We start from the raw sequence: 26,740 nt of genomic DNA on the forward strand, positions 1-26,740 counted from the left end.
ACGACGAGTGACGGACGAGGTCCGTCACTCAGGGGAAAGCGTTAATGACGAGTGACAGACCTCGTCTGTCACGCGTTAAAATTAACCCCCGATCGCCGCAGTACCGGCTGTGGTGTAATCACCAAATTAATATAAATATTACACAAGGTTCGTCTACATTAAAAGGTATTTATTTAGAAGACAACAACACAATATTATAAATGTATCACAAACACACAGCCCAGACCCACGGAGCAACAACCCTTTTAAATCTATCTATCTATATAGTAATCCCCTTCCCCACACGTTTGATCTCACCCACGGTTAGGCCTTCACATCTAGTAATGGCTCACTGCTGCAAGTTCAACATCACATCCACCAAGGAAGAAAAGGAAGCAACAGAGTATAACATGGTTCACCAAGATAGCACATGGCGTCTGCACATCTGCTTAGTTGCACAGCCAAGAAGGAACAGAAAGGAATGGGGATAGGGGGGAGTGGTTATCTCTTTCCTGACCTGTAAAGGTTTTGAATTACCATATCAAAGGTAAAGCTTATCCCACTGTGAGAAAGGCATACATGAGCTTGGTCACATGACCCCTGGTCACCATATTAGTTTGATGACAGAATGTCACCACACCGGCGATCGCGGGGTTAACGCTGTTGCTGGGTGCCTCCGAGTCAGGGGCAGACCAGCAGCAGCAAATCCCGATATCCCAGCCCAGGTGATCGCTGTGACAGCCAGTCACAGCGGTCACAATGCTGCAGGGATATCTGATCCGCCTCCCTCCACCTCGTGTGGGTTTGTGAAGTGGAGAGAGACGGATCGGTGCTACATTGTGTCCCAGAAGAATAGCTAAGAAAAAAGTCCCTAATCCCTTTCCCTGCTGCTTGATATATACAGGTCACAGTGAGAGGTAATTTGCAGTCCTGAGCTGCTAAAATGAGACTTGGGCCCAGCATCCACTTTTGAAAAATATGGAAGTGGTGTGTCTCCAATGTGCCCCTTCAACATCTACATAACCCTGTAAAAGGTACACATGGGGGTATCATTGCACTAAGATGACATAGCTGAGCAACATATTAGGTGTTATACTGCCGTAGCACACATAAGGATAGCAAAATATACAGTAACATCTCCAAGTGTGTGTCAAAAAGGCAGAAAAAAATGCTAATTGCAACTAGACTTGGTACAAACTAACAAAAAAATTATCCTACACTAAGGTTTAGAATATACCTTTTGAAATACCCCGGGTAGTCTACTTTAAGAAATGGTAGGCCTTTGTGGGGTAGTTTGAATTTAAAACCTGCTAAGATGCTTGGAAATTGCACATAGGCCCAGCGTCAAAATTCAAAGTTTGGTAAAAACTCATATGACTTGGTCTCCAATGTGCCCCTTCAACATCCACATAACAATGAAAAAGGTACACATGTGGGTATCGTTGCACTAAGATGACATAGCTGAGCAACATATTAGGTGTTATACTGCCGTAGCACACATAAGGATAGCAAAATATACAGTAACATCTCCAACCTGCTAAGATGCTTGGAAATTGCACATAGGCCCAGCGTCAAAATTCAATGTTCGGTAAAAACTGATATGGCTTGGTCTCCTATATGGCACTGTAGCTTCACAAAATAGTGCCAAAGACATACAATGGGGGTGTCATTTTACTCAGAAGACTTAGCTGAACATAATTTTGGGGGTATGAACTTAGTGGCACATGTGAAATATACAAAATGCCCAGCACAAATGCAATCCATATGTAAAAAATGCACAAAATTATTTTTTACCACATACTTTGGCATCTATTGGTGAAAAAATTGGGGCATGTTAAGGCACAATATGCACCTTATGAGATATCCTGGAGTGTCTACTTTTACAAATGGTAGGCCTTTGTGGTTTTTTTTTGAACAGTCAAACTGTTATAATACCCCAAATGGAAGCATAGGCTAATTAAATCCGTCTCTCAAAATTCTACTGTGAATACTGAAAAGGAAAGGTCTCCTATATGGCACTGTAGCTTCACGAAATAGTGCCAAAGGCATACAATGGGGGTGTCATTTTACTCAGAAGACTTAGCTGAACATAATTTGGGGGGTTTGAACTTAGTGGCACATGTGAAATATACAAAATGCCCAGTAAAAATGCAATCCATATGTAAAAATGCACAAAATAATTTTATACCACATACTTTGGCATCTATTGGTGAAAATATGGGGCATGTTAAGGCACAATATGCACCTTATGAGATACCCTGGAGTGTCTACTTTTACAAATGGTAGGCCTTTGTGGTTTTTTTTTTGAACAGTCAAACTGTTATAATACCCCAAATGGAAGCATAGGCTAATTAAATCCGTCTCTCAAAATTCTACTGTGAATACTGAAAAGGACAGGTCTCCTATATGGCACTGTAGCTTCACGAAATAGTGCCAAAGACATACAATGGGGGTGTCATTTTACTCAGACGACTTAGCTGAACATAATTTGGGGGGTTTGAACTTAGTGGCACGTGTGAAATATACAAAATGCCCAGTAAAAATGCAATCCATATGTTAAAAATGCACACAATTATTTTATACCACATACTTTGGCATCTATTGGTGAAAAAATGGGGGCATGTTAAGGCACAATATGCACCTTATGAGATACCCTGGAGTGTCTACTTTTACAAATGGTAGGCCTTTGTGGGTTTTTTTTTTTGAACAGTCCAACTGTTATACTACCCCAAATGGAAGCATAGGCTCATTAAATCCGTCTCTCAAAATTCTACTGTGAATACTGAAAAGGACAGGTCTCCTATATGGCACTGTAGCTTCACGAAATAGTGCCAAAGACATAAAATGGGGGTGTCATTTTACTCAGCAGATGTAACTGAACACAAAATAAAACTTTATACAGGAATAGTACACACCAACTTTACAAAATACACATGAGAAGTTCTTTGTTATAAGTTTGCGTGCCAAAAACCCCCAAAAAACACAATTTTACTCCAATATTTAGCAGAGGTTGGCGGTAAAATGGCTACGCAGAAAGTGTCAAAACAACCTTAGGTAAATAGCCTGTGGTGTCTACTTTATATAAATATATACTTTTGTGTGGCAATTTTGTTTTCTTTTATGGCTATTAAGCTTACAAGACAAACATACCAAATTCTAAAATTGTTCCACATTAAAAGTTTATTTTACTCCTTGTGCTTTGTGACCTGTAACTACCAAAAAAAAAACTTAAAATCCCAGACACATTATATATTCTGTAATTCAGAACAACTAAATTAATTTATTTTTAATTACTTTCCTTAACCTGCACTAATTATGTACACATTATTATTGCAAAAACTGTAAAAAAAACACACAAAAATTCATTTTTTTGCATATTTCTGTATTTTTTTTTATAATAAATAAGCATTTATATATATATATGTGTGTGTTACATCAAATTAAAGCCCTTTCTGTCCTTTAAAAAACGGTATATAATATGTGTCAGTGCAATAAATTAGTAAAATGCAAATTGCAGTTGAACGCAAATAGCAAAAAATGCAAAAAATGCTGTTGTCATTAAGTGAAAGACAAGCTTCTGAAGCTCTGTCCTTAAGGGGTTAAAATAATAATAATATAAAAAAAATGTTAAAACAATAATAATAATAATAATAATAATATAAAAAAAAATGCCCACCCCCCACCAAGGCTCTGCATCACATACACATACACACACTGCACTCATACACACACACACTGCATTATATACACACACACTGCACTCACACACACACACACACACGGCATTCAAACACACACACACACACTGCACTCACACACACACACTGCATTCATACACACACATACTGCACTCATACACACACTGCATTCATACACACAAACACACTACACTCATATACACACACACACTGCATTCATACACACACACTGCATTCATTATATAAACACTGCATTATACACACACACACACACTGCATTCATTATATACACACACTGTAAATAAATATTCAATTAATATAATTTTTTGGGGATCTAATTTTATTTAGAAATTTACCAGTAGCTGCTGCATTCCCCACAAGTCAATAAGTTTTCCCAGTTTTCCCAGTTTTTTTTTGGTAAAAATTAGGGGTCTCGACTTATATTCGGGTCGACTTATACTCGAGTATATATGGTATTTTGTTTTGTCTTTAGAATAAGCAGGGGCCAGACAATCTTCAGCACTCCAGATGTTGTGGACATCTCCTATAATGCTCTTACAGTCACAATGCCGGCAAAGCATCAAGGGAGATGTAGTCTGCGATCTGGAGTGCCAAAGGTGCCTACTGCAGGAATATTGTCTGTGTTGTAGAACTGCATATATTAATTGATTGCATATTGACCATTAAAGGGATACAGTCCTGTTTTTCAATGCATTATAATATATTATAATGCAAATAATGCTATAAAAATAATGAGAAAAAAAACGTTATTTACTTTCAAAGTTTTCTTTGATGGACTGTTAAGTGGGTGCTCGCAGAAGCAACCCTTCCCTCATCACAAAGAGTCTCATGTCCCATAACCCTACGAGACAAGTAGTTTATCCCAAAGGGTACTCATCCCTTGGGTTCTATAACCTTTTCAGTAGCCAGCTCACTGTATAGAAAACTGGCTGGCTGTATGCAACTGTTTGTAGAGGTGTTGTTGTGAATGTGGTATACACATGGTGTGCATCAAAACTTGGACAAAATGAACACAGGCAAACTGGAACTGTCAATCCTGGTTGGCCAGTTGCCAACATTAATGGAACAGGCTTACAGCTGCAGTGATTTTTACAACATCACTGCAGTTCTAACACAATTTACAGCTGGGAGTAGGCTTGGGTGCTCTGTGCACCTTTTATGTTCCTTCGAATTGACCTTATTTTCTCTAGTTTACCAAGACTTGTTTGAACTCAGCTCCGTACTTACCAGGAATATTTTCATAACCATGTGAGCCAACTGAAGGACATTATTTCTCTCTTGCTGCTCCAGTAATTCTGAATTATTGTATCTCCATTGACCCAAATTAAATAGGTCACATTGTGAGGCCATGTTTTCTTAGTGTCTGCATAGTTTGAGTTTAGACTGCGAGATGGACCAGACATTCCTTCTCTCATCGGAGACATCTTTTATACAGCTGGTTAAAGGGCAGATTCTGGGGTATAGAATAACCCTTTGGAAATGGGGATTTGACAAATCAGAATTCCCCGTGTAGATATGGTAAATCTGGTGTTTAATTGTCTTTATCTTTAGCCAATGTAGTTCTGGTACTAATATTCCTTATATCCGTAGGCTGAGCAGGAAGCCAGTAGATATATTTTCATAGATTACTTTTTCTTTTATCAAATATACAATAAGATAAAGAGTCATTACATTTTATGTCATGATTTTTTAATGTAGTGAAGTCTAGCACCAACTGTTTTAAACAAAGTAATTCTGTGTTTTGTACAGTTTTAGCAACATAATATATTTGTGATGTTCAAAATATATTTTTTATATTAGTAATCTGCGACATGGTAATCTACAGTGTATGTATTGTATATGTATCTCAAATTTCCAATCACATTCTACAGCAGAAAATATTGATGTATCAGATACGATCTTTGCAGCAGGATGTGTTTGTACAGAACGGAAGTATTATATTGAGAAAACTTAAACAACAAAAATTTAAGTTACTTACAGTTTTGTTTTAATGCCCAAAGCATGCCAAAATCTTAACATTAACAGCAGAGATCAAGACAGGCTTTACATTGGCACAAAAGGCAGTAAATGATTTATTCTTTTTTTTTTTTTTTAAATTCTTTATTTTGTCAGATTTTGAATTGTTTTCAGAGTCATTGGGGTAGGGGTACAGAAGAAAATAAGGGAATAAGATCATAATTACAGAGATCGCAGTGCTTATATACCATGTAAAAGACAGTCATACATAAGAAACAGGTTAGGTGCTGTCTATCTTTGGTTACATTGTTGGATGATTGTTAGTACATTTATACTCTGTATGTAACATTCGTTGCTGCTCTGGATCTAAGGGTTAGGGGGGGGAACAAGAATAGGAAATGAAGGGAAACCGGTGCCCTGTTTTTGTTTAAGATTCCTTATTTGTAGAATTGGGTGTTCGAGGGCAGGGGTACAGGGTAGAAGGGAACAAAAAACAAAAAAAGGGGGGGAGGTTTTAGGGTCCAAGCGTTGTAACAGCAAGTGTCGGATCAGCGTACATTTATTACAAGATCTTAATTTCGTTGCTGAATTAGCTTCTTTCCGAGTTGTTTTGGCCGTGTATGGCCCTTTCAGTCTTCCTGTCAGGATCGTCTTTGGGATAAAAAGTGGTTGTCGTCTCGTGGGGTGGGTATCGCGTCTGTGTAGGTGTGGTAGTTGCGTCGTGAGTGGTCCTGTGATTACAGGAGGGGTGCGGCTGGTGGGTACACCTGTCAGGGTGTGGGTGGGTTGTCCTCGTCTGGGTTGTTTGGGGGGGGTCGTCGGTCCGGTGGGGCCAGGTCGTCGGTGGAGAGTAAGTGTTCGTTTGCAGGGTCCCACGGCCCCCCCGGGGAGGGGGTGGGTGGGGGTGGGAAGGGTGGGTGGGGGGTGGGTACACCTCGGTGTGTGTCTCAGGTAGCGTTGGTGGGTTAGTGATTAGGTGAGGGTCGTGGTTCATGTTCTGCTGGTGTTGTTTTGTGGTATATGGTATGTGTTGTCTTACCAGGGTAGAGATGTGTCGGCCATGAGCCAGGGGTCCCATGTTTTGTGGAACTGTTTGGTGTTTTCGTGGATTTGGGCGGTGAGCCTGTCCATGTCCATGTGATCTTGGATTTTCCTAAGTATTGTTTGTTGGTTGGGTGTTGTGGTTGTGGACCATACTTCGCCAATTGCTCTACGTGTGGCAAGGGCCACTCTTGCTATCAATTTGTTTTCGGCTCTTGTGAATGTGTCCATTGGTTTGGATAAAAGCATGGTCCATGGGTCTAAGGGGCATGGGTTATGCAGTACTCTGGTGAGGATTGCACCTACGGAGTGCCAGAGGGGTTGGAGTTTTGGGCACGTCCACCAACAATGGAGGAAAGTGCCTGTTTCTCCACATTGCTTCCAGCACTGGTTTGTGGGTAGTCTGTGCATGCTTGCCAGCCTCTGGGGGGTGAGGTACCAGCGGAATAGCATTTTATATGCCTGTTCTTTGAATGTTACACATATCGTTAGCGATGCGGTGGCTTCCCAAATGTCGGCCCAGACTTCTGTGTCAGCTGGTGCGCCTAGGTCTGTCTCCCATGCCCTGATGTACGGGAGGGTGATATGGGTTGTGTGGGTTGCTATTGAGAGGAATATGTCGGAAATTTGTCCCTTTCTGGCCGGGGCTGTGGTGCAGTCCCGTTCGAACTTGGTGGGTTGGGATTTGCCTGCTTGTTGGATGTAAGGTGTTGCTGCCAGGCTGCGGAGTTGGATGAAGCGGAAGTAGTCAAACGTGGTGAGTGTGGTGGGTTCGGGTAGGGTCTCGTAGGTGATGGGCTGGTTGTCCGTGTATAGGTGGCTAAGTCTGGCTATTCCCCTCCTCTCGAATTGGGCGAAGTGTTGGGCTGTGAGTCCCGGGGGGAAGAGTTTATTCCTAAGGATCGGGGTCATTGGAGAGAGTTCCGAGGAGAGATCGTATTTCAGGTGTACCTTGTCCCAGAGGTCGAGTGAGTGTGTTATGGTGGGTGCGGTTGGGGGGGGCAATGGTCGGTGCTGTCTGGGGGTCCACATGTATTGGGAGGGGTGGTCATGACCAAAGATTGAGTGTTCAATGTCCACCCATCTTTTCTCCATGGGCGGGAGATGCCACATTTGGATTTGGGATAGGTGGGCAGCGTATAGGTAATGCATAAAGTTGGGTAATCCTAGGCCGCCTGATCGCTTAGGGACGTACAGTGTTTCACGCCTTACTCTGGGCCTTCGGTGGTTCCATATGAAATTGTTGACCGCTTTCTGTAAAGATTTTATGTCTGCTATTCTAACTGCTATGGGTAGTGTCTGGAAGATGTACAGCAACCGTGGTAGGAGGTTCATTTTGATTGAGGCAACTCGGCCCAGCCACGAGATCCCTAGTGGGGCCCATGTCAGCAAGTCTGCGTGAGCCCGCTTGAGTATGGGTGTGTAGTTAGTTTGATACATGGTGGAGATGTCGGCTGTGAGCTTTATGCCTAGGTAATCAATGGCCGTTGGGCGGATGCATAATGGGAATTGGTCCTTGATGTTGGTTAGTTCATGTGGGGGTATGTGTATCGGCATTAGATCGGATTTTGTGATGTTCAGTTTGTAGCCGGATATTCGAGAGTAGGAATGGATCAGTGTCATAAGGTGGTCGATGGAGGTGTTTGGGTTTGTGAGGGTAAGGAGGATGTCGTCCGCATAGGCGGATGCCTTGTAGGTCTGGTCTCTTATGGTGATTCCTCCAATGTCTGAGTCGGATCGTATTGCTTCGAGTAAGGGTTCCAGGGATAGGGCGAATAGTATGGGTGATAGTGGGCATCCCTGTCTCGTCCCGTTGGAGATGGTGAATGTGGGGGGGGCTATGCTAGGGAGGAGGAGGGAGCCCTGTGAGTGTGCGTAGGCTGCTTCTAGGAAAGCGATGAATTGTGCGGGGAAGCCGAAGTGGGATAGGGTCTGGTAGAGGAAGGGCCATAGGAGGCGGTCAAATGCCTTCTCGGCGTCTAGGGAGATTATTGCCGTGGGGGTGTGTTTGTGAGTGGTGTACCAAATGAGGTCTATGGCTCTTCTAGTATTGTCTGCCGCTTGTCTGTGGGGGATGAAGCCTACTTGGTCGGGATGGATTAGGGCTTGTAGTAGGGGGTTTATGCGGTTGGTCATGACTTTTGTAAGGATTTTAAGGTCTACGTTTAGGAGGGATATGGGTCGGTAATGTCCTGGTTCGTCTAGTGTCTTGCCTGGTTTTGGGAGGAGGCAAATGTTTGCTGCTACCATGTCTGTCGGCAGCTTCTCGCCGCGCAGCATGGCATTGAATACCGGGCAGAGGTGTTTGAGCAGGAGGTGGCTAAAGGTTTTGTAGTATATTGCCCCAAATCCGTCAGGGCCGGGGCTTTTATTGGGCTGGAATGCGCGGAGGGCTAGAGTCATCTCTTCTACTGTTACGTCGTCTGTCAGTGTCTGGCTGATCTCTGTGGTTAGCTTTGGGAGCTTAAGTGCGTTCAGGAATGTCTGTGTAAGGGTTGAGGTGTCCTGCGCGGTGTCTCCCAGTGGTGTCGTGTGGTTGTAGAGTTGTTGGTAGTAGGATTGGAATATGGAGCCTATCTGGTCGGGTTGGGTGCATATGTTTTGGCCTGAGTCGCGTATGCTTGTGATTTTGTTGGCCTCAATGCGGCGTTTTAGGCGTCTTGCCAGCATGGTGTCAGCTTTGTTGCTTTTTTCGTAGTATTTCTGTTTGAGCCACTGGAGGGCTTTCGCGGTGTCTTCCATGGTGAGGCGCTTTAGTAGGGTACGGGCTTCGGTCAATTGATCTAGAGTGTTGCTGTCTCTGGTCCCTTTGTGTATGGCTTCGAGGCGGTGTATCTCCGCTATTGCGTCTGTGATCTGTTGTGTTCTACGTTTTTTCCGGGCTGAGGCTAAGCTTATGAGTTTGCCCCTGATGACCGCTTTGTGCGCCGTCCACAGGGTCGTGGGGGATATTTCTGCTGGGTTTGAGTTTAGTTCAAAGTAGTCTGATAGGTCTTTGGAGATGGTGTCTGTGATGGGGAGGTCATGTAGTAGTATGGGATTTAGCTTCCACGTCCATGGGCGTGTGATGTCTGCAATGGACAGTGTTAGGTTGATGTCGGCATGGTCTGACCATGATATCGTACCGATGCTCGCGGACTTTGTCTGGGAGAGGACGTTAGGGGAGATCAGAAAGTAGTCAATCCGCGAGTATGAGTTGTGGGGGTTAGAGTAGAAGGTGAAGTCTTTGGTGGAGGGATGTTGGGCGCGCCAGATGTCTATGAGGTGTCGAGAGGAGAGGAACTGCTGGAACAGTGTGTCATTTCTGGCAGGTCGGTGTGGAGGTTGTGCGCGGTGTGTTCTGTCAAGGTGTGGGGAGTGTACTGCGTTGCAGTCCCCTCCTATGATGAGGCGGGTGTTGGATAGTGTGGCTACGTGTGCGGAGAATGTATTCCAGAAGTCTGGGTCTGGTTGGGTAGGCGCGTATATAGAGCAAAAGGAGTAATGATTGGTGCCTATTCTCCCTGTTATTGTGAGGAAGTGTCCCGAGGGGTCAGGGTGTGCGGTTATATCTGTTAAGGGGCATGTGCCTCTTAAGATGATGGCTACCCCTTTAGTTTTGGGCGTTGGAGAGTTGGCTAGGAAGCTAGTTTTGTATGTCCGGTTCGTGAGGGGGAAGTGTTTAAGTGCAGTGAAGTGGGTTTCCTGGACTAGGAGGATGTCGGCTTGTTGCCTCTGAGCCCATCTAAGTAGTGCGTGGTGTTTCTTGGGGGAGTTGAGGCCCTTTGCGTTGATGGAAGTGCATTTGAGGTGAGTCGGCATGTTGCGTGGTTGTGTATGCGAGGTGCCCCTTTGGGAGCGGGTGATTGGGTTGGTGTTGGGGTAGGGTAGGGGGTATTTGGGGGTTACGGAGGGGCGTGGGTCCCTGCAACCCGGACCAGCCGGGTTCGAGTGTGTGTGTGTGTGTGTTGCTGCTGGACTTACAGTTTAGGCCAGCAGGCGGTGGGGAGTGTCGTCCAACGTTCCGTGGGAGGTACAGTCGGGTTGTTCCCTGCGGAGGTGTGGTGGAGTTAGTAGGTGTGTCGTCCGCAGTGAAAGTCTCCGTGGGGCCTTTCTGGGCTCTCCCGCCCGTCTGGTCTGTCGTTTGTCCATTTGGGTTGTTCCCTTCCTCCCCCTTAGTGGGAACAAAACATTTCAAACGTTAAAGGTATTATACATGGAATGGTAGAGTAAAACATGTTGTACACTGGAACCTATATACTAGTGTAGAAGAAAGAGATCAGCAAAAGAGCATATCAACGTTATTTGTGGTACATTCATTTTGACAAGTTTAGACATTTTCAGATTTTCCCTGCCCTCCCTCCCGCCTCCCCACCGGATCCCTCAGCATGGTTCACCTGTGTTATCTTTGCTGTCGTCTAATAAGGTGTCGGTGCTATGAGTCCTTGGAGTGGGCGTCCTGTCCTTGGTCCTCTGTTTGTCATTGAGGGGTGCGGGGTTTGTAAAGGTCGCTTAAGGTCCCCACCTCATGTCTGTTGGTTTTCGATTTCTCGTGAGGGGGTCTGTGGGCGGCTGTTTGGTGGTGATGTGGGCCTATGGGGGTGTTTAGGAGGGAGAGTGGAGAGCTGGCATCTATGCTCGGGGGTCCATGGGATGTGGCGTGTGTGGTATCCCTAGGGTCGGGGTGGGTCGGTCTCTAAACCTGCGTCCTTGTCATGGTGGTGTTTCTAATTTGGGGGGGTCCGTCTTGGGTCTGGGGCCTCCCTAGTGGTGGATGCGAGGCCTTGGTTTTGGTCCGTGTCCGTCCAGTGTGCTATCCCCTCTTCCCCCTCTTCCCATTCTCCCACCCGTGCATATATATAAGCATTTTGTGAATGTTGGGTGGGCCAAGTAAGGCAATGTCCCGGGTCTATGGAGCTGGCGGAGAAAGTTCATGGGCCCAAGTGGGCGTGCGGCTCCCAGGTTAGTTTTCTTGTCCGCCGGGGCATGGTAGCCGGTGGTCTAGCTGCAGCTGGCCCTGTCGATGGTTAGTGTCCCTTGGGTGGTCGTCTGTGGAGGAGGGTTGTAGGTAGAGGGATGTTGGGGATAAGTCTTCATGTGCTGGTGATGAGTTAGTGGCCGGTGAGTTGCGTGCCAGTCTGATTGTTCATCTCGTGTCCATATTTGCAGGGTCTTTGTTCGGGGAGGTGCGTTGTTATGCTGCTTTGGGGGTGGAAAGTGGAGTCTCTTTAGGAGTGTGAGGGGTGGTTGCTGGTGGGATTGTTCCCGGTTGGTTGGCTAGGAGGCCGGGTGGAAGGCAGGTGTCTAAGCCCAGGATTAATGCTGGGACTGGTCTCTTCTTGAGGGTCTGCGGCCCCTCTGTTGGGATTGCCAGTTTCTTCCTGCGGTGGTTGGTAGTTCTCGTCGATCTCGTTGTCTGTCTGGTTCCGGTTCCAAGCGGGGCAGGCCTAGTTGGGCCGCAAAGTCTGCAGCGTCCGCAGTGTCATGGAGAGTGTAGGTCCTGTCTCCTTTGCGGACCATCAGCTTAAAAGGGTGCCCCCAAGCGTACCTGAGGTTCTGCCTCGTGAGAGCTTGAGTCAGTGGTCTGAGGATCCTCCTTTTGAAAAGCGTGCTAGGGGCCAGGTCTTGGAATAATTGAACCTGGTGTCCGTCTACGTGGACTGGGGAGTCTCGTGCAGCCCTCATCAGCGCTTCTTTCACGTGGAAATAATGGAGGCGGACAATGACATCCCTAGGCTGTGTGTTCGATGGAGGCTGGGCTCTGAGAGCTCTGTGTGCTCTGTCGATGATGAGTTCAGCTGGGGGGGCCTCGGGGAGCATTCCGCTGAATGTTTCTCTGAGGGTGGTGTTTAGGGTGTCAGGGGCTATGGATTCGGGGAGCCCCCTGATCCTGACATTATTTCTGCGCGACCTATTGTTTAGGTCTTCTTGTGCGCTCTCAAGGGCTTGTACCTGTGCTTGGAGGTCTTGTATAGCTGTGTCATGCCTGCTAGTCGTCGTGGAGATGTCCTCCATTTTGTCTTCGACTGCTAGAGTGCGTCTGGTCAGGTCTTCCAGGCCTTCTTTGATGGGAGCCATGTGTCTGGCTAATTCTGCAGCCATGTTGGCGTTTATGTCCCTCAGAAGCCCCTTCAGGTCCCCTCTGGTAATTGGGGTGAGGTCTGCAGTACCTTTTTCCACCTCGCTTGTCTCAGATTCGGAGTCAGTTTCCCGCCGGTCCTCTGCACCTGTGCGGCCTTTGTCAGCGCGGTTGCGGAATATCGGCGCTACCATCGGGTCGGTTCTCGTTTTTCTACCCATTCCGGGGTTGGAGCGTGCTTTGGGGAAGTAAAGGGGTAAGCCTCGGTAGTTTTCGGGCGGTTGAGCGTGCTTAAATTAGCTTATTTAGGGCCCTGATGTACGGAGCTCTTTCAATGTGCGGCCATCCGTACCGGAAGTCAGGCGCCGCCCCCAAATGATTTATTCTTTTAATCAAATTAATTAGCAAAATTGTCATAAAAAACAAGGGTGTAAATCCTGAAATGTAAATGCCAGCACAAATGGATTTCTTAGACTCTTGGATTCAACCCTAACAAATGATATCACTTATCACATGGAGTGTGGTAATTCTAACCAGAGGGTACCTTTTGAAATTAGTTATGTTATAAATATGGTTTTCACAAAATAAAAGCTCTATGTTAATACAACATGTCTCCAAACTCCATCTCATAACTTCTCCCTGTCCGTATCCAGCTCTGCAACTCTTCCAACCATGATCAAGTGCATCGAAGAAAATAACGGTGTGGACAAGAGAATTAGCAGGTTTATCCTGCCCATCGGGGCCACAGTTAATATGGATGGAGCGGCCATCTTCCAATGTATGGCTGCCGTTTTCATTGCTCAAATGAACAATGTTGATCTGAATGCTGGACAAATCTTCACTATACTGTAAGTTATCAAATAGAGAAGGTAATAAAATACTACGTTATAATCTTACACTAACAAGGTACTCGAGTAGTACTCGAGTAGTCAGGGCCGGCGCGTCCATAAGGCGGCACAGACGGCCGCCTTAGGGCGCACCGGCTCTGGGGGCGCAAAATTCCAGTGACCGGCAGTGCTCCCTCCTGCCAGGTCACCTCCTGGATCCCCGGTGCGGCGTGCGGCTGAACTGGATTCCGAGGTGGCGAGGGAGCTCTGATCTCTCTGATCTGCTCCCTCGCGCGCCTTTTGCTGATGCCGTGGGAGCCAGAATCTGACGTCATATTCCGGCTCCCGCGGCATCAGAAAACCGCCTGCGAGGGAGCAGATCAGAGCGATAAGAGCTCCCTCGCCACCTCGGACTCCAGTTCAGCCGCACGCCTCCCAGCAGCCCCACTGGACCACCAATGAGAGACCCATGCCAGCTCTCCAGGTAGGGAGGCTGGGTGGGAAATTTAAATTAAATTTATATTATTAATTACTGTGAGTGTGTGTATGTGTGTGTGCATGTGAGTGTGTCTGTCAGTGTGTGTGTGAGTATGTGTGTCTGTGAGTTTGTGTGTGTGTGTGTGTGTGTGTGTGTCAGTGTGTGTGTGTGAATGAGTGTGTCTGTCAGTGTGTGTGAGTGAGTGTGTATGTCAGTGTGTGTGTGTGTGCATGTGAGTATGTGTGTCTGTCAGTGTGTGTGTATGTGTCTGTGAGTTTGTGTGTGTGTGTGTGTGTGAGTGTGTCTGTCAGTGTGTGTGTGTGTGTGCGTGCATGTGAGTATGTGTGTCTGTCAGTGTGTGTGTGAGTATGTGTGTCTGTGAGTTTGTGTGTGTGTGTGTGTGTATGTGTGGGCATGTGAGTGCGTGTGTCTGTCAGTGTGTGTTTGTCAATGAGTCTGTCAGTATTTGTGTGTCTGTCAGTGTGCGTGTGAGTGTCTGTCAATGAATGAGCGTGTCAGATAAGTTAGTCTGGCTGTCAGAGACGTCTGTGTGTTTGTCATTGAGTGTGTTGGACTGTCAGTGTTTATACACCCCTGACTGTAGTGTGGCCAAGTGGAGTGTACCGTGGTACAGGAACATCTGTTTCCTGTACCTGGCCGGACTGACAGGAAAAGCTCATTTACCGGGATTCGCTCCGCTCAGCCAAGCTACAAGAAAGGTAGGAGGCACACCAGGAAGGGGAGGGGACCACTATGGGGGTGGGTGGCGCACCAATGGACAGGGAGAGGAGGGGAGAGATACCCTGAGGTACAGGAAAAGGATGGAGGGGGAGAGGAACACTAAGCGACAGGGAACAGAGGGGGAAGGGGAGAGGAACACTAAGGGACAGGGTAAGAAGGAGAGAGGGGAGAGGAACAGTAAGGTTCAGAGAAGGGAGGGGACCATTAAGGGACGGGGAGAGGGGCTGGATGTGAAAGAAACACACAGCGGGGCTTGAGAAGGAAAGAGACACCCACAAAGGAGCTGGGAAGAGTAAAAGACACAAAGGGGCTGGGAGAAAAGGAGTCACACAAAGGGTCTGGGAGGAGTAAGACACACAAATGTGGGAGGATGTAAGAGTCATACAAAGAGGAGAGATATGAGACACACAAAGGCAAAAATAGGCGATAAAATACACTAAAGAGAGTCAGATATTTAAAGACGGGATAAGAAACACAAAAGGGAGGTTAAGAGGCACACAGGTGAAGATGTTTTTGGGGGGGCGGAAAAATGCATCTTCGCCTATGTACCCAAAATTCTTTGCACCGGCCCTGCGAGTAGTAATAATACATTATCAAGATACTCAAGTAGTAATAATATATTAGTATCAGTGTAGATCCACTTTCACATAAAATAAAAAAGTAGATATGTTTATCCGTTCGTGTACATTTACAGCTCTCTAACCTACTTATGAGACTTTTTTCAATGCATTACTGTTTTGTTTTTTTTTTCTTTATTTTCCAAGGGCACATTATACAAATAAAATACACAAAAAAGTTATGGAATTTCCATTCATGCATCTTTTTGTTTTAATAAAGTAACTAAAACAGTGCATTAATTTTGTAAATAACAATGATTTTAAAATGATTAAAATCCATGAAAAAAAAAATGTATTTCGAGTTTTCAATATAGATGTACTTGGTTTTAGATTACATACTTACCAGCGGCTAATGATTGTGTATCATTCCTTTCCAGAGTCACTGCTACTGCTTCAAGTGTGGGAGCAGCAGGTATCCCTGCAGGGGGCGTCCTAACCATAGCGATTATTCTGGAGGCCATTGGACTCCCTACCAATGATCTGTCATTGATTCTGGCTGTTGACTGGATTGTGTAAGTTTCTATAAAGCAATGCTTTCGGCTGATTCCCTGAGTCAAACTGTGTGACCTATACAGAGTGAGTTAACAGAGAAACCTTATTCAATGGGAAATATCATTAAAAATTTATATATATATCATTATTGACCTAAATAACTTTTCAATTGCTATACAAACGACATGTGTAAATACCATTAGACTACATAGGCGTCTAGGAATGGTTTTTCATTAAAAATTGTGAGTTTGGGCTGGAACCAATCAAAATTCACTTTTATTTTATTTTTTTTATATATATAAATCTTTATTTTCAATTTAAAAATTCATTCATATACAACTTTTCAAAGGTAGATTTGGAACACAGTACGGTAAGTTGCATTACAATAAGATATTATGCATTTTTGACAATAAGACCGTGTTCGAACAATCATATACACAAATTGAGCTGTATCTACATATCCTACAATCATACAGTACTAAATTTCAAAAATTCACTTTTATTTATTTAACATTTTTTGTTTCACCATCTTGTTGTTACCTTAGGATAAGAGATTGCAAAGGTGAATCATGCATTCATACCAAAGACTGGCTCGCTTCCAACTGTTATAGCTCAGAATGTATCCCTTCATAATTTACAAGGGTGTGAAGAAAGTATTTATCATCTCGCAAGAAGATGTATGATTAAAGGGTTACTTTATGCACTATGACGACTTCAGGGATTTTAAGTGGTCATGGTGCCTGGAATCTGTTTGTGCAGCGTTTCACTATGAAACTGCACATTCAGAGAGAACGCTCTTTGTTGCCGCAGATTTAACTCCCATCTCTAATCTTTAGAGCATCATTAGCCAGGCCGGAACTCTTGAGGATATATTAATGTTAATTCTGTGCATAGCTAGCATCTGCCGTCTGCACAAACAGCATGCTAGTCACAGACAGCCAATGGTGACACCCCCCCTCTGCCCAAGTCCTCCCCTTAGCCCACCTCCAGGTTTTTCCTCACACTCCAATGAAGGGGAGTGACACCATCGTAAGAGGGAGAACTTGGCCTATGAGCTGGTTTGAGGTTAGGTTTTTCTATTTCTTTTCTTTTTTGGGGAAAGTGGGGGGGCAGGGGGTGACATACGAGTAAGCATTACTTGATCCAAAAATAGTGTTTTTTAAAATACTGTTTTTTGGTTAGCATAATCCTTTAGATTTCTTTCTTTAAACCCCATATATCTACCCTTTCTTCTGTGATTTTTTTTTTACCCTAAAAGCTAAAATAGTGTGATAATCACAAAATATTATCCCTACTCTAAAGCTGCAAGTGTTATATGTGCTTTGTTTGCCTTTCAAGGGACCGAACTACAACCGTGGTAAATGTTGAAGGGGATGCTCTTGGAGCCGGAATTCTTCATTATCTCAACCAAAAGGAAATTGCAAAGAAACAGCAGGAGCTCACGGATGTTTACGTCGAGGCTGTGCCCAACTGCAAGTCTGAAGACGAAACATCTCCCCTTGTAATGCACAAGGACCAGACTCTAAACCCATCCCGCGTTACTGTGCCAGAATCAAAGGAGTCCGTTCTGTGATGTGCTTCGGAACTTAGCGATGAGACTTTTTCAGCTACACCAGGCCATACATTCACTGCCATAGCTCCTAGAATAGGGAATCGTAATCCTATCCTCGAAGAAGCCATAGGCAACTTGGACTGATCCAGAATTAGAGAGTTTACACTATTCAACGTGACCTTGGCTTATTTGTATTATCATCTGGCACTTGGTACAAAAAGTCCGGCAATGTATATGCTTGTTTCAATGGACCCCTGCATAAAAAGCATGTTCATTACTTTCAAAGTGCAATTATACAGGGATCAGATTGAGGAAAAGGAAGCAGAATAAGTTGAGTAGAACGTAATGTTAATGTATTCGTGGGCTCTTTTTTTTTTTTTACTATATTTCAAATGTTCTAATAATTCTGCATTGCATGGTGGGGGGCAAAATAAATGTTGTAAGGGGTTTAGTCACTAGACTGTGAATTGACCACCTGCTTGCAAAATGTAGCCAAACTAACGGAGCTTGAACAGTATCCCCAGTTCTGCTGAGCTAACATTTTATTTTCAATTTGCAATTTTTATCCTACATTTTGGAGGTTGGTTTTCAACTAACTATTCACTAGAGAATAGAACCCACAATTTTATTTTATTTTTATTATTATTAATTTTTTGTATACAAAAAAAATGACAGGATGTTTCTGTGCATGCTGCCAAAAGAGTACAGAATGAATTGGGAATATTTCATGGATACATATGATGTGCTGATATGATGTGACCCCTTCAGGATTCTCCTAACCCTCTCCCAGGAGGGATTAAAAGTGTTTAGTATTGCATTACATTACACTACATTTGTAAAATATCTAAACACGTACCTTTTGGGAAAATGTATAGACATTTTTAGATTTACTTCTCTTTTAAAAATGTATTCATAATGTGTTACATATATTGGGACATTTAAACCAAAAAAAAAAAGTTGTCCTTTGAATAACAACTGCAATTGTGTTAGGGGCCAAAATGTAGTGTTTTCTTTTCTTGAATTTGCTTGAGTCTAATTGTATCATTTTCTTTTAAAACAAAAAGTTGTGCTGAGCCGTATGGGTGTTAAGTGAGTATGCAACATACCTGGCACTAAGAGTGTAAATGTGCATGGGGTGGAAAAATACAGGTATGTAGAATTGAAATGTAAATCTCTTTCTGACCCCTTTGAAAATGTTAGTGAAATATTCTATAACACACCCTGGCTAGGCAAGAGAGGTTTGCTCTATGAGAGAGATATATTCAAATACTGGATGTTCAAATGTTTACAGACTCCCGTGAACCTTTGGCATCAAAAACTGTACAGGTGGTTGGCAAATGTCCATGGGAAATTTTAGTTTGATAACAGCTGCAGGTCCAAATTCGAAGAAAACTATCCAGATATGATCACAGGTGGGTGGGAGGACTTAGGGCATGGTTTTTCAATGAACTGGTTGTCTTTGTGGGATTCTATGTACTGTGGTGCTTGTAAGGTAAGTAAAATCTATAAAACAAAATATAAACATCCTGTGTACTATTAAACTATAAAAGTATCAATATATAAAGAAAAGAAAATGCATCAATTCTCCGTAGAATATTTAGAAATGCAGAAAATTTTCTAAATATAGATACATTCTGATTTTAAGCCTTGGAGAAAACAAAAGGCGTCAGTCAGCTAAGCTATTAGAAATTAATAGTGAATTTCAAAATGTAGGCCATAATAACCAAATTCTAAAGTTCATTCCTTTTCAGATTAGCTATTGTAGCTTTAAATTTGAAATTAATTTTAAATTGCTAAAAATTCCTACTTTAGTGAAAAACCATGAAAAATGTACATTCCCTAAACTGCAAGTTGTGGGATGTTGATCTGATTTAATCTTCAAATAGTAATTATAGTAACTTTTAATATAGCTGAGTTAGATGCAAATAATATTAATCTATACCTTCCGACTGTCTTGACTTTGGCAGCACAGTCCCGAGTTTGGTCACCTTCCCCAACATTTTAAAATGGTTTTCTAGTATCACACTTCTGGTGACACCATAGCCATATCCCTACTTCAGCACCACGTCATATATGGACAGCCTTGTGACTTTGACCTCCCATTGCATAACTCCCCTTTCTATTGTCTTCTTCTAAGCCTTTGTTATATTACCTATCCACGTGCACTATTTTGTAATCATTCCCACTACTACAAAATTCTAGTTAATCCCAAACTGAAAACGATAATGGTATTTCCTAACTCTGAACACTTGTAACCCCTACTATGGCTCCTTTCTCCTAACTATTCCACTACCTTTGTATGCTAATTCTTAACACCTCAATGCAGAGCATTACCTAATCCTATACACATAAGCTCTTGGCTAAAACTCACCACTCACAGCAGGAACGGCAATGTTTTCATAAAGGTGTTTCTATGAAATAGTAGAGGAAAACGCTGCTATTTTTATTAGATGGCCCCATACGCATTAGCCGCCTATTGCTTTGCTATGGGAAAACAGTGGATTGGCTTAGATCATCGAAAGAGGCGGAGCAGAACACGAAGAAGCGGAATTAACAGCCAGCAACCATCGCTGTGAGTGATAAAGGGTAAGCCAAATCACCTCTTTAAACCTGGCAGTAGGGGCTCGGTTCCTTTAAATAAATTCTGAAAACTACTGTTGTGCATCACTGAAATATACTAAAATGTCTGCCTCAGGCACAGCAGCTCTAAAAAAATGTGTTTCCACAGTTCTCCCTTAATGTCATGCTGAATATGCAAATACAAACACACAAAATTACGTTTTGCACTCAAACGCTCACTATTATTGGATAGCAGCCCAAACACATAGTACCGTACCAAAAAAAGGTTACCTGTGCACTATCACAAATTCCCTATGTACTTTTAAATAAGTTTTTTAGTACCATTTCTATAACCTTCATCTATAGTCAAAAATACATAGAAACTATCTCTTTATTTAATTCCAAGTCACATTTCTGAGGACTACCTTTGCAATGACATTGTTTTAAGACTTTATTATTCCTCTCAAACAATGTTTCATGGTTATTATGTATCAGAGACCATCCATTGTGTACAACATGTTATCCTTTTGGAAATCATCTGAATTGGGATATACGGTACATGTCATTGTACTGCTAAGCAGAATTAAAATGGAGATCAAAGTGTCAGATAGTTTGGTAATGTTAAACCCAAAAAGCTGTAGCTTACTGAGGGAAAAGGTACGAAGTAAGACCCAGGAAAACAAATCCAGACAGCAGGACAAGTAGCAAGGTCAGACAGTCTAAAAACTCAATTATCCAGGAAGAAAGGGTTCAAGAATGTACAGAAAGGCCAGAAATCAGGAGATCAGGAAAAATGTCGACAAAGTGTCCATAGCAATAGAACAGCACTTTTCTGGATTTAATAAATAAGGTGCCCCCTCCCTGCCAAGCCCCTGTGTGCCCTTGTCTCTTTTACATTATATTTTGTGTGGGGTTGCCATGGGGACTTTATATAATTGAGCCCAAACTTGTGATTTGCTCTGAGTGAAGCAGCTCACATTGATAGCCATGGCCTGTCACCGGCAGGTGGCCGCAGGCCTAGAACACGCCGGCAGGGCGGAGGAGATGTAGCAAGTGGAGTGGGAGTGGCTTTTCATGTTTCTTCTGACCTTAATTGCCCCGAATCAAACTTGCAAAACATTTAAATATGCTCATGTACAGCCAGTAGTAAATAAATGCATAGTTAAATAACTAATTCAGTGCAAGTGCAAATTATAACCTTAGCAACAAACCTTTTTAATCTGTACACATTGTGAGATCACCGTTAACCTTAGCAAGCTTGTGTATTAGCTTGACCTGAGCTCACCTCACTTGTACTGTGCCCATCTAAGAGAAACACATTAAATTGGTAAATAAATTGTAGATCCCGTTTTGTTTTTTTCAGAACTCAAAACAAACCAAAAAAGGGTTGCTCTGCTTGCAAATAATTTGACTACTCAAATCTATACAAATCAGTGTGAATTCAAATTGTACTGCCCAGTTTATAATGGTTTCATTTTGTGATTTTGCAACATGGTAAAGTAATTCATATTTAGTACTAATCACATGCACATAGGCAGTTTCTATAATCCAGCATACTATGGCCTTGAAATTCACTATCAGTTATTTTTTCCTTAGTTCCAGAATGGTTCTCACTGAGCCGACACACATTACTGCATAAATTATACTTTTCCAGAACTGATATCAGCGTGGGATAAAACTCCGCTAAAGACTTGCGGAAATTAGGAAACATAGCAGTGATTGTAGTCATTTGTTTCAGTGTTTGTATAGCTGAGAATTCCATATTTTTTATGTTGGAGAAAAAAACAAAACAATAAATTAGAACAATTTGTATGTTTATCCTTTCTCTCAAAATAAAACACTTTGCCATGTATCCTCTTTTATATATATATATATATATATATATATATATGCCTATTCCTTCCAACAAATCTATGGGTTTAATAGCAGAAATACATTAAGTTGATTAATCATACACTACATTGCCTAATCAATACACACACTCTAATAGTCTATACAAACAATGTGTGTATAAACACCAACTTAACTTTTTGACAGCTTCCCAACGGCAACTTTCCACATAGGTGCCTAATAGAACAAATGGATACACAGATAGGGGAAGACGCTGTCTGAACAAATCCAGACAGCAGGACAAGTAGCAAGGTCAGACAGTCTAAAAACTCAATTATCCAGGAAGAAAGGGTTCAAGAATGTACAGAAAGGCCAGAAATCAGGAGATCAGGAAAAATGTCGACAAAGTGTCCATAGCAATAGAACAGCACTTTTCTGGATTTAATAAATGGGGGTTGCCATGGGGACTTTATATAATTGAGCCCAAACTTGTGATTTGCTCTGAGTGAAGCAGCTCACATTGATAGCCATGGCCTGTCACCGGCAGGTGGCCGCAGGCCTAGAACACGCCGGCAGGGCGGAGGAGATGTAGCAAGTGGAGTGGGAGTGGCTTTTCATGTTTCTTCTGACCTTAATTGCCCCGAATCAAACTTGCAAAACATTTAAATATGCTCATGTACAGCCAGTAGTAAATAAATGCATAGTTAAATAACTAATTCAGTGCAAGTGCAAATTATAACCTTAGCAACAAACCTTTTTAATCTGTACACATTGTGAGATCACCGTTAACCTTAGCAAGCTTGTGTATTAGCTTGACCTGAGCTCACCTCACTTGTACTGTGCCCATCTAAGAGAAACACATTAAATTGGTAAATAAATTGTAGATCCCGTTTTGTTTTTTTCAGAACTCAAAACAAACCAAAAAAGGGTTGCTCTGCTTGCAAATAATTTGACTACTCAAATCTATACAAATCAGTGTGAATTCAAATTGTACTGCCCAGTTTATAATGGTTTCATTTTGTGATTTTGCAACATGGTAAAGTAATTCATATTTAGTACTAATCACATGCACATAGGCAGTTTCTATAATCCAGCATACTATGGCCTTGAAATTCACTATCAGTTATTTTTTCCTTAGTTCCAGAATGGTTCTCACTGAGCCGACACACATTACTGCATAAATTATACTTTCCAGAACTGATATCAGCGTGGGATAAAACTCCGCTAAAGACTTGCGGAAATTAGGAAACATAGCAGTGATTGTAGTCATTTGTTTCAGTGTTTGTATAGCTGAGAATTCCATATTTTTTATGTTGGAGAAAAAAACAAAACAATAAATTAGAACAATTTGTATGTTTATCCTTTCTCTCAAAATAAAACACTTTGCCATGTATCCTCTTTTATATATATATATATATATATATATATATATATATATATATATATATATATATATATATATATATATATATATATATATATATATATATATATATATATATGCCTATTCCTTCCAACAAATCTATGGGTTTAATAGCAGAAATACATTAAGTTGATTAATCATACACTACATTGCCTAATCAATACACACACTCTAATAGTCTATGCAAACAATGTGTGTATAAACACCAACTTAACTTTTTGACAGCTTCCCAACGGCAACTTTCCACATAGGTGCCTAATAGAACAAATGGATACACAGATAGGGGAAGACGCTGTCTGAACAAATCCAGACAGCAGGACAAGTAGCAAGGTCAGACAGTCTAAAAACTCAATTATCCAGGAAGAAAGGGTTCAAGAATGTACAGAAAGGCCAGAAATCAGGAGATCAGGAAAAATGTCGACAAAGTGTCCATAGCAATAGAACAGCACTTTTCTGGATTTAATAAATGGGGGTTGCCATGGGGACTTTATATAATTGAGCCCAAACTTGTGATTTGCTCTGAGTGAAGCAGCTCACATTGATAGCCATGGCCTGTCACCGGCAGGTGGCCGCAGGCCTAGAACACGCCGGCAGGGCGGAGGAGATGTAGCAAGTGGAGTGGGAGTGGCTTTTCATGTTTCTTCTGACCTTAATTGCCCCGAATCAAACTTGCAAAACAATCTATTAAAAATTAATCAAACATAGTGAAGACCGTTACAAGTATGTTATAACAGACACGTTATCGGGTACACTCACAAGATGTAGATAGAGAATTCGCTTTGAAATTACCACCACCTACTCCTGTAGGGGGGTCACACACTGGATCCACTGGATGCAATGGATACAAAAAATCCGGAAACCAAAAGGAAAGCAGGAACAATAAGTATGGTAGAAAAATAGATATTTTATTCTCTGATAAAATAAAAGGCACTGGTCCAACGCGTTTCGTTCGATCAGAACTTCATCAGGGACCTCTTAGGTTAAAATAATCATACACAATCAACAATCTCCATACAAGAAAAAAATCCCGCTGTACCCTCCCTCATCCCGCAGTCCCAATATATAAGACTACTCTTAATCTTATTGGTGGTGTGGTGGGTGTGTTCAAGCTTGGTTCCGGATTGATCATCAACTAGCAGACTCACAGCTGATCGTCATATTTTTTCCCGCTTTACGAATCTTGAAATGTCACCGGAAGTGACGTCTGCGTTCCAACTCGTACTTCCGTGTGTTCCAGCGGTATCTTCGCGTCCAAAAGTATATTGGCCTCCGTGAGTCCCCATAATCATGCGTACACATGCGCAATTGGTAAATTACTATACTTGAAAAAAAAGTGTCAGTATATTGCAACTAACACTCAACATTGGAAAGAGAAAAAAATGTATCAATATAAAAACATATAAAACGTGTCAAAATGACAACAAATTTAGAGTAACTTCACATTTGATCTATTAAATGCCTATATTTGATTATTTATAAAAAAAACTCTAGTCCAATGCATAAGTGATAAAGGATAATAATAATCCTAACGTGAGCTCAGACGAGTCACTAATAATAATACATAAAAAACATTAATAATAAATAATATATAATGAACATAGACAACATAAATACTCCACATAACTAAAACAATTGTACAATACTAATACAATAAATCTCTAATGTTCAAGAAAACAAACCAAATCAATATCCACATTTAACCCCTTCGGCTCCAGTGTTTGTAAACAATGTATCCAATAAGTTTCTTTCTGGCGAAGTTGTTTTAATCTATAACCCCCTCTCCAATGTGGGGAGATGTGTTCGATGCCTTTACATAAAAAGTTCTTAAAATTAAATAAAGGACACGACTGACCGAGTGGGTAGTGAGACTTTTTTTATATTATTTAAATGTTCCATAAATCTGACTTTTAGCAATCTCTTGGTACGTCCCACGTATTGCTTGCCGCACGGACATTGTAGAAAATATACCACAAAGTCCGTGCGGCAGCCAATGAATGACCTAATTGGGAAAGATCTCCCTGTAATCGTACTTTGGAAGGTATTGGAATAGGGTAAGGAGGCAGTGCTACATGCCACGCAACTTTTACAGCCTCTGAAACCCTTAATGATGGTAGTCGGGGTTGGTTTATTAATAGGTTTGATATAATTTGGCGCAAGCATGTTTTTAAGATTTTTATTTTTCCTGTAGATCATTTTCCATAGTCAATAGTAAACATAACGCTCCCTCTTCCCCACAAAGGAAACGACCTTTAAATACCCATCACTCTGGAGGGAGAAGAGAAAATGCATACTATAGGAAAACATCATCATCTTTCTCCCCCAGACCTAAAGAGGGATTTAGGAATACATTTCAGATTTAAAAAGTCAGATTTATGGAACAGTTAAATAATATAAAAAAATGTCTCACTACCCACTCGGTTCCATTGCACTGTCAGTCGTGTCCTTTATTTAATTTTAAGAACTTTTTATGTAAAGGCATCGAACACATCTCCCCACATTGGAGAGGGGGTGATAGATTAAAACAACTTCGCCAGAAAGAAACTTATTGGATACATTGTTTACAAACACTGGAGCTGAAGGGGTTAAATGTGGATATTGATTTGGTTTGTTTTCTTGAACATTAGAGATTTATTGCATTAGTATTGTACAATTGTTATGTGGAGTATTTATGTTGTCTATGTTCATTATATATTATTTATTATTAATGTTTTTTATGTATTACTATTAGTGACTCATCTGAGCTCACGTTAGGATTATTATTATCCTTTATCACTTATGCATTGGACGAGAGTTTTTTTTATAAATAATCAAATATAGGCATTTAATAGATCAAATGTGAAGTTACTCTAAATTTGTTGTCATTTTGACAAGTTTTATATGTTTTTATATTGATAATTTTTTTTCACTTTCCAATGTTGAGTGTTAGTTGCAATATACTGACACTTTTTTTTCAAGTATAGTAATTTACCAATTGCGCATGTGTACGCATGATTATGGGGACTCACGGAGGCCAATATACTTTTGGACGCGAAGATACCGCTGGAACACACGGAAGTACGAGTTGGAACGCAGACGTCACTTCCGGTGACATTTCAAGATTCGTAAAGCGGGAAAAAATACGACGATCAGCTGTGAGTCAGCTAGTTGATGATCAATCCGGAACCAAGCTTGAACACACCCACCACACCACCAATAAGATTAAGAGTAGTTTTATATATTGGGACTGCGGGATGAGGGAGGGTACAGCGGGAATTTTTTCTTGTATGGAGATTGTTGATTATGTATGATTATTTTAACCTAAGAGGTCCCTGATGAAGTTCTGATCGAACGAAACGCGTTGGACCAGTGCCTTTTATTTTATCAGAGAATAAAATATCAATTTTTCTACCATACTTATTGTTCCTGCTTTCCTTTTGGTTTCCGGATTTTTTGTATCCATTGCATCCAGTGGGTCCAGTGTGTGACCCC

The 26,740-nt window shown here is 42.0% G+C and overlaps 1 protein-coding gene across 1 annotated transcript in view; it reads left to right on the forward strand.

The window, feature by feature from the left end:
* The window catches only part of SLC1A4 (solute carrier family 1 member 4), a 48,766-nt gene extending 30,285 nt beyond the window's left edge, over nucleotides 1–18,481 (forward strand). The window contains exons 6-8 of the mRNA XM_063443781.1: nucleotides 13,407–13,601; nucleotides 15,794–15,928; nucleotides 17,247–18,481. Coding sequence (XP_063299851.1) covers nucleotides 13,407–13,601; nucleotides 15,794–15,928; nucleotides 17,247–17,481 — 565 coding nt within the window. The 3' untranslated portion in view covers nucleotides 17,482–18,481. The remainder of the gene's footprint in view (nucleotides 1–13,406; nucleotides 13,602–15,793; nucleotides 15,929–17,246) is intronic.
* Nucleotides 18,482–26,740: the final 8,259 nt, after the last annotated feature.

The sequence above is a fragment of the Pelobates fuscus genome, chromosome 2 (genome assembly GCF_036172605.1).
Source record: "Pelobates fuscus isolate aPelFus1 chromosome 2, aPelFus1.pri, whole genome shotgun sequence".
NCBI lineage: Eukaryota > Metazoa > Chordata > Amphibia > Anura > Pelobatidae > Pelobates > Pelobates fuscus.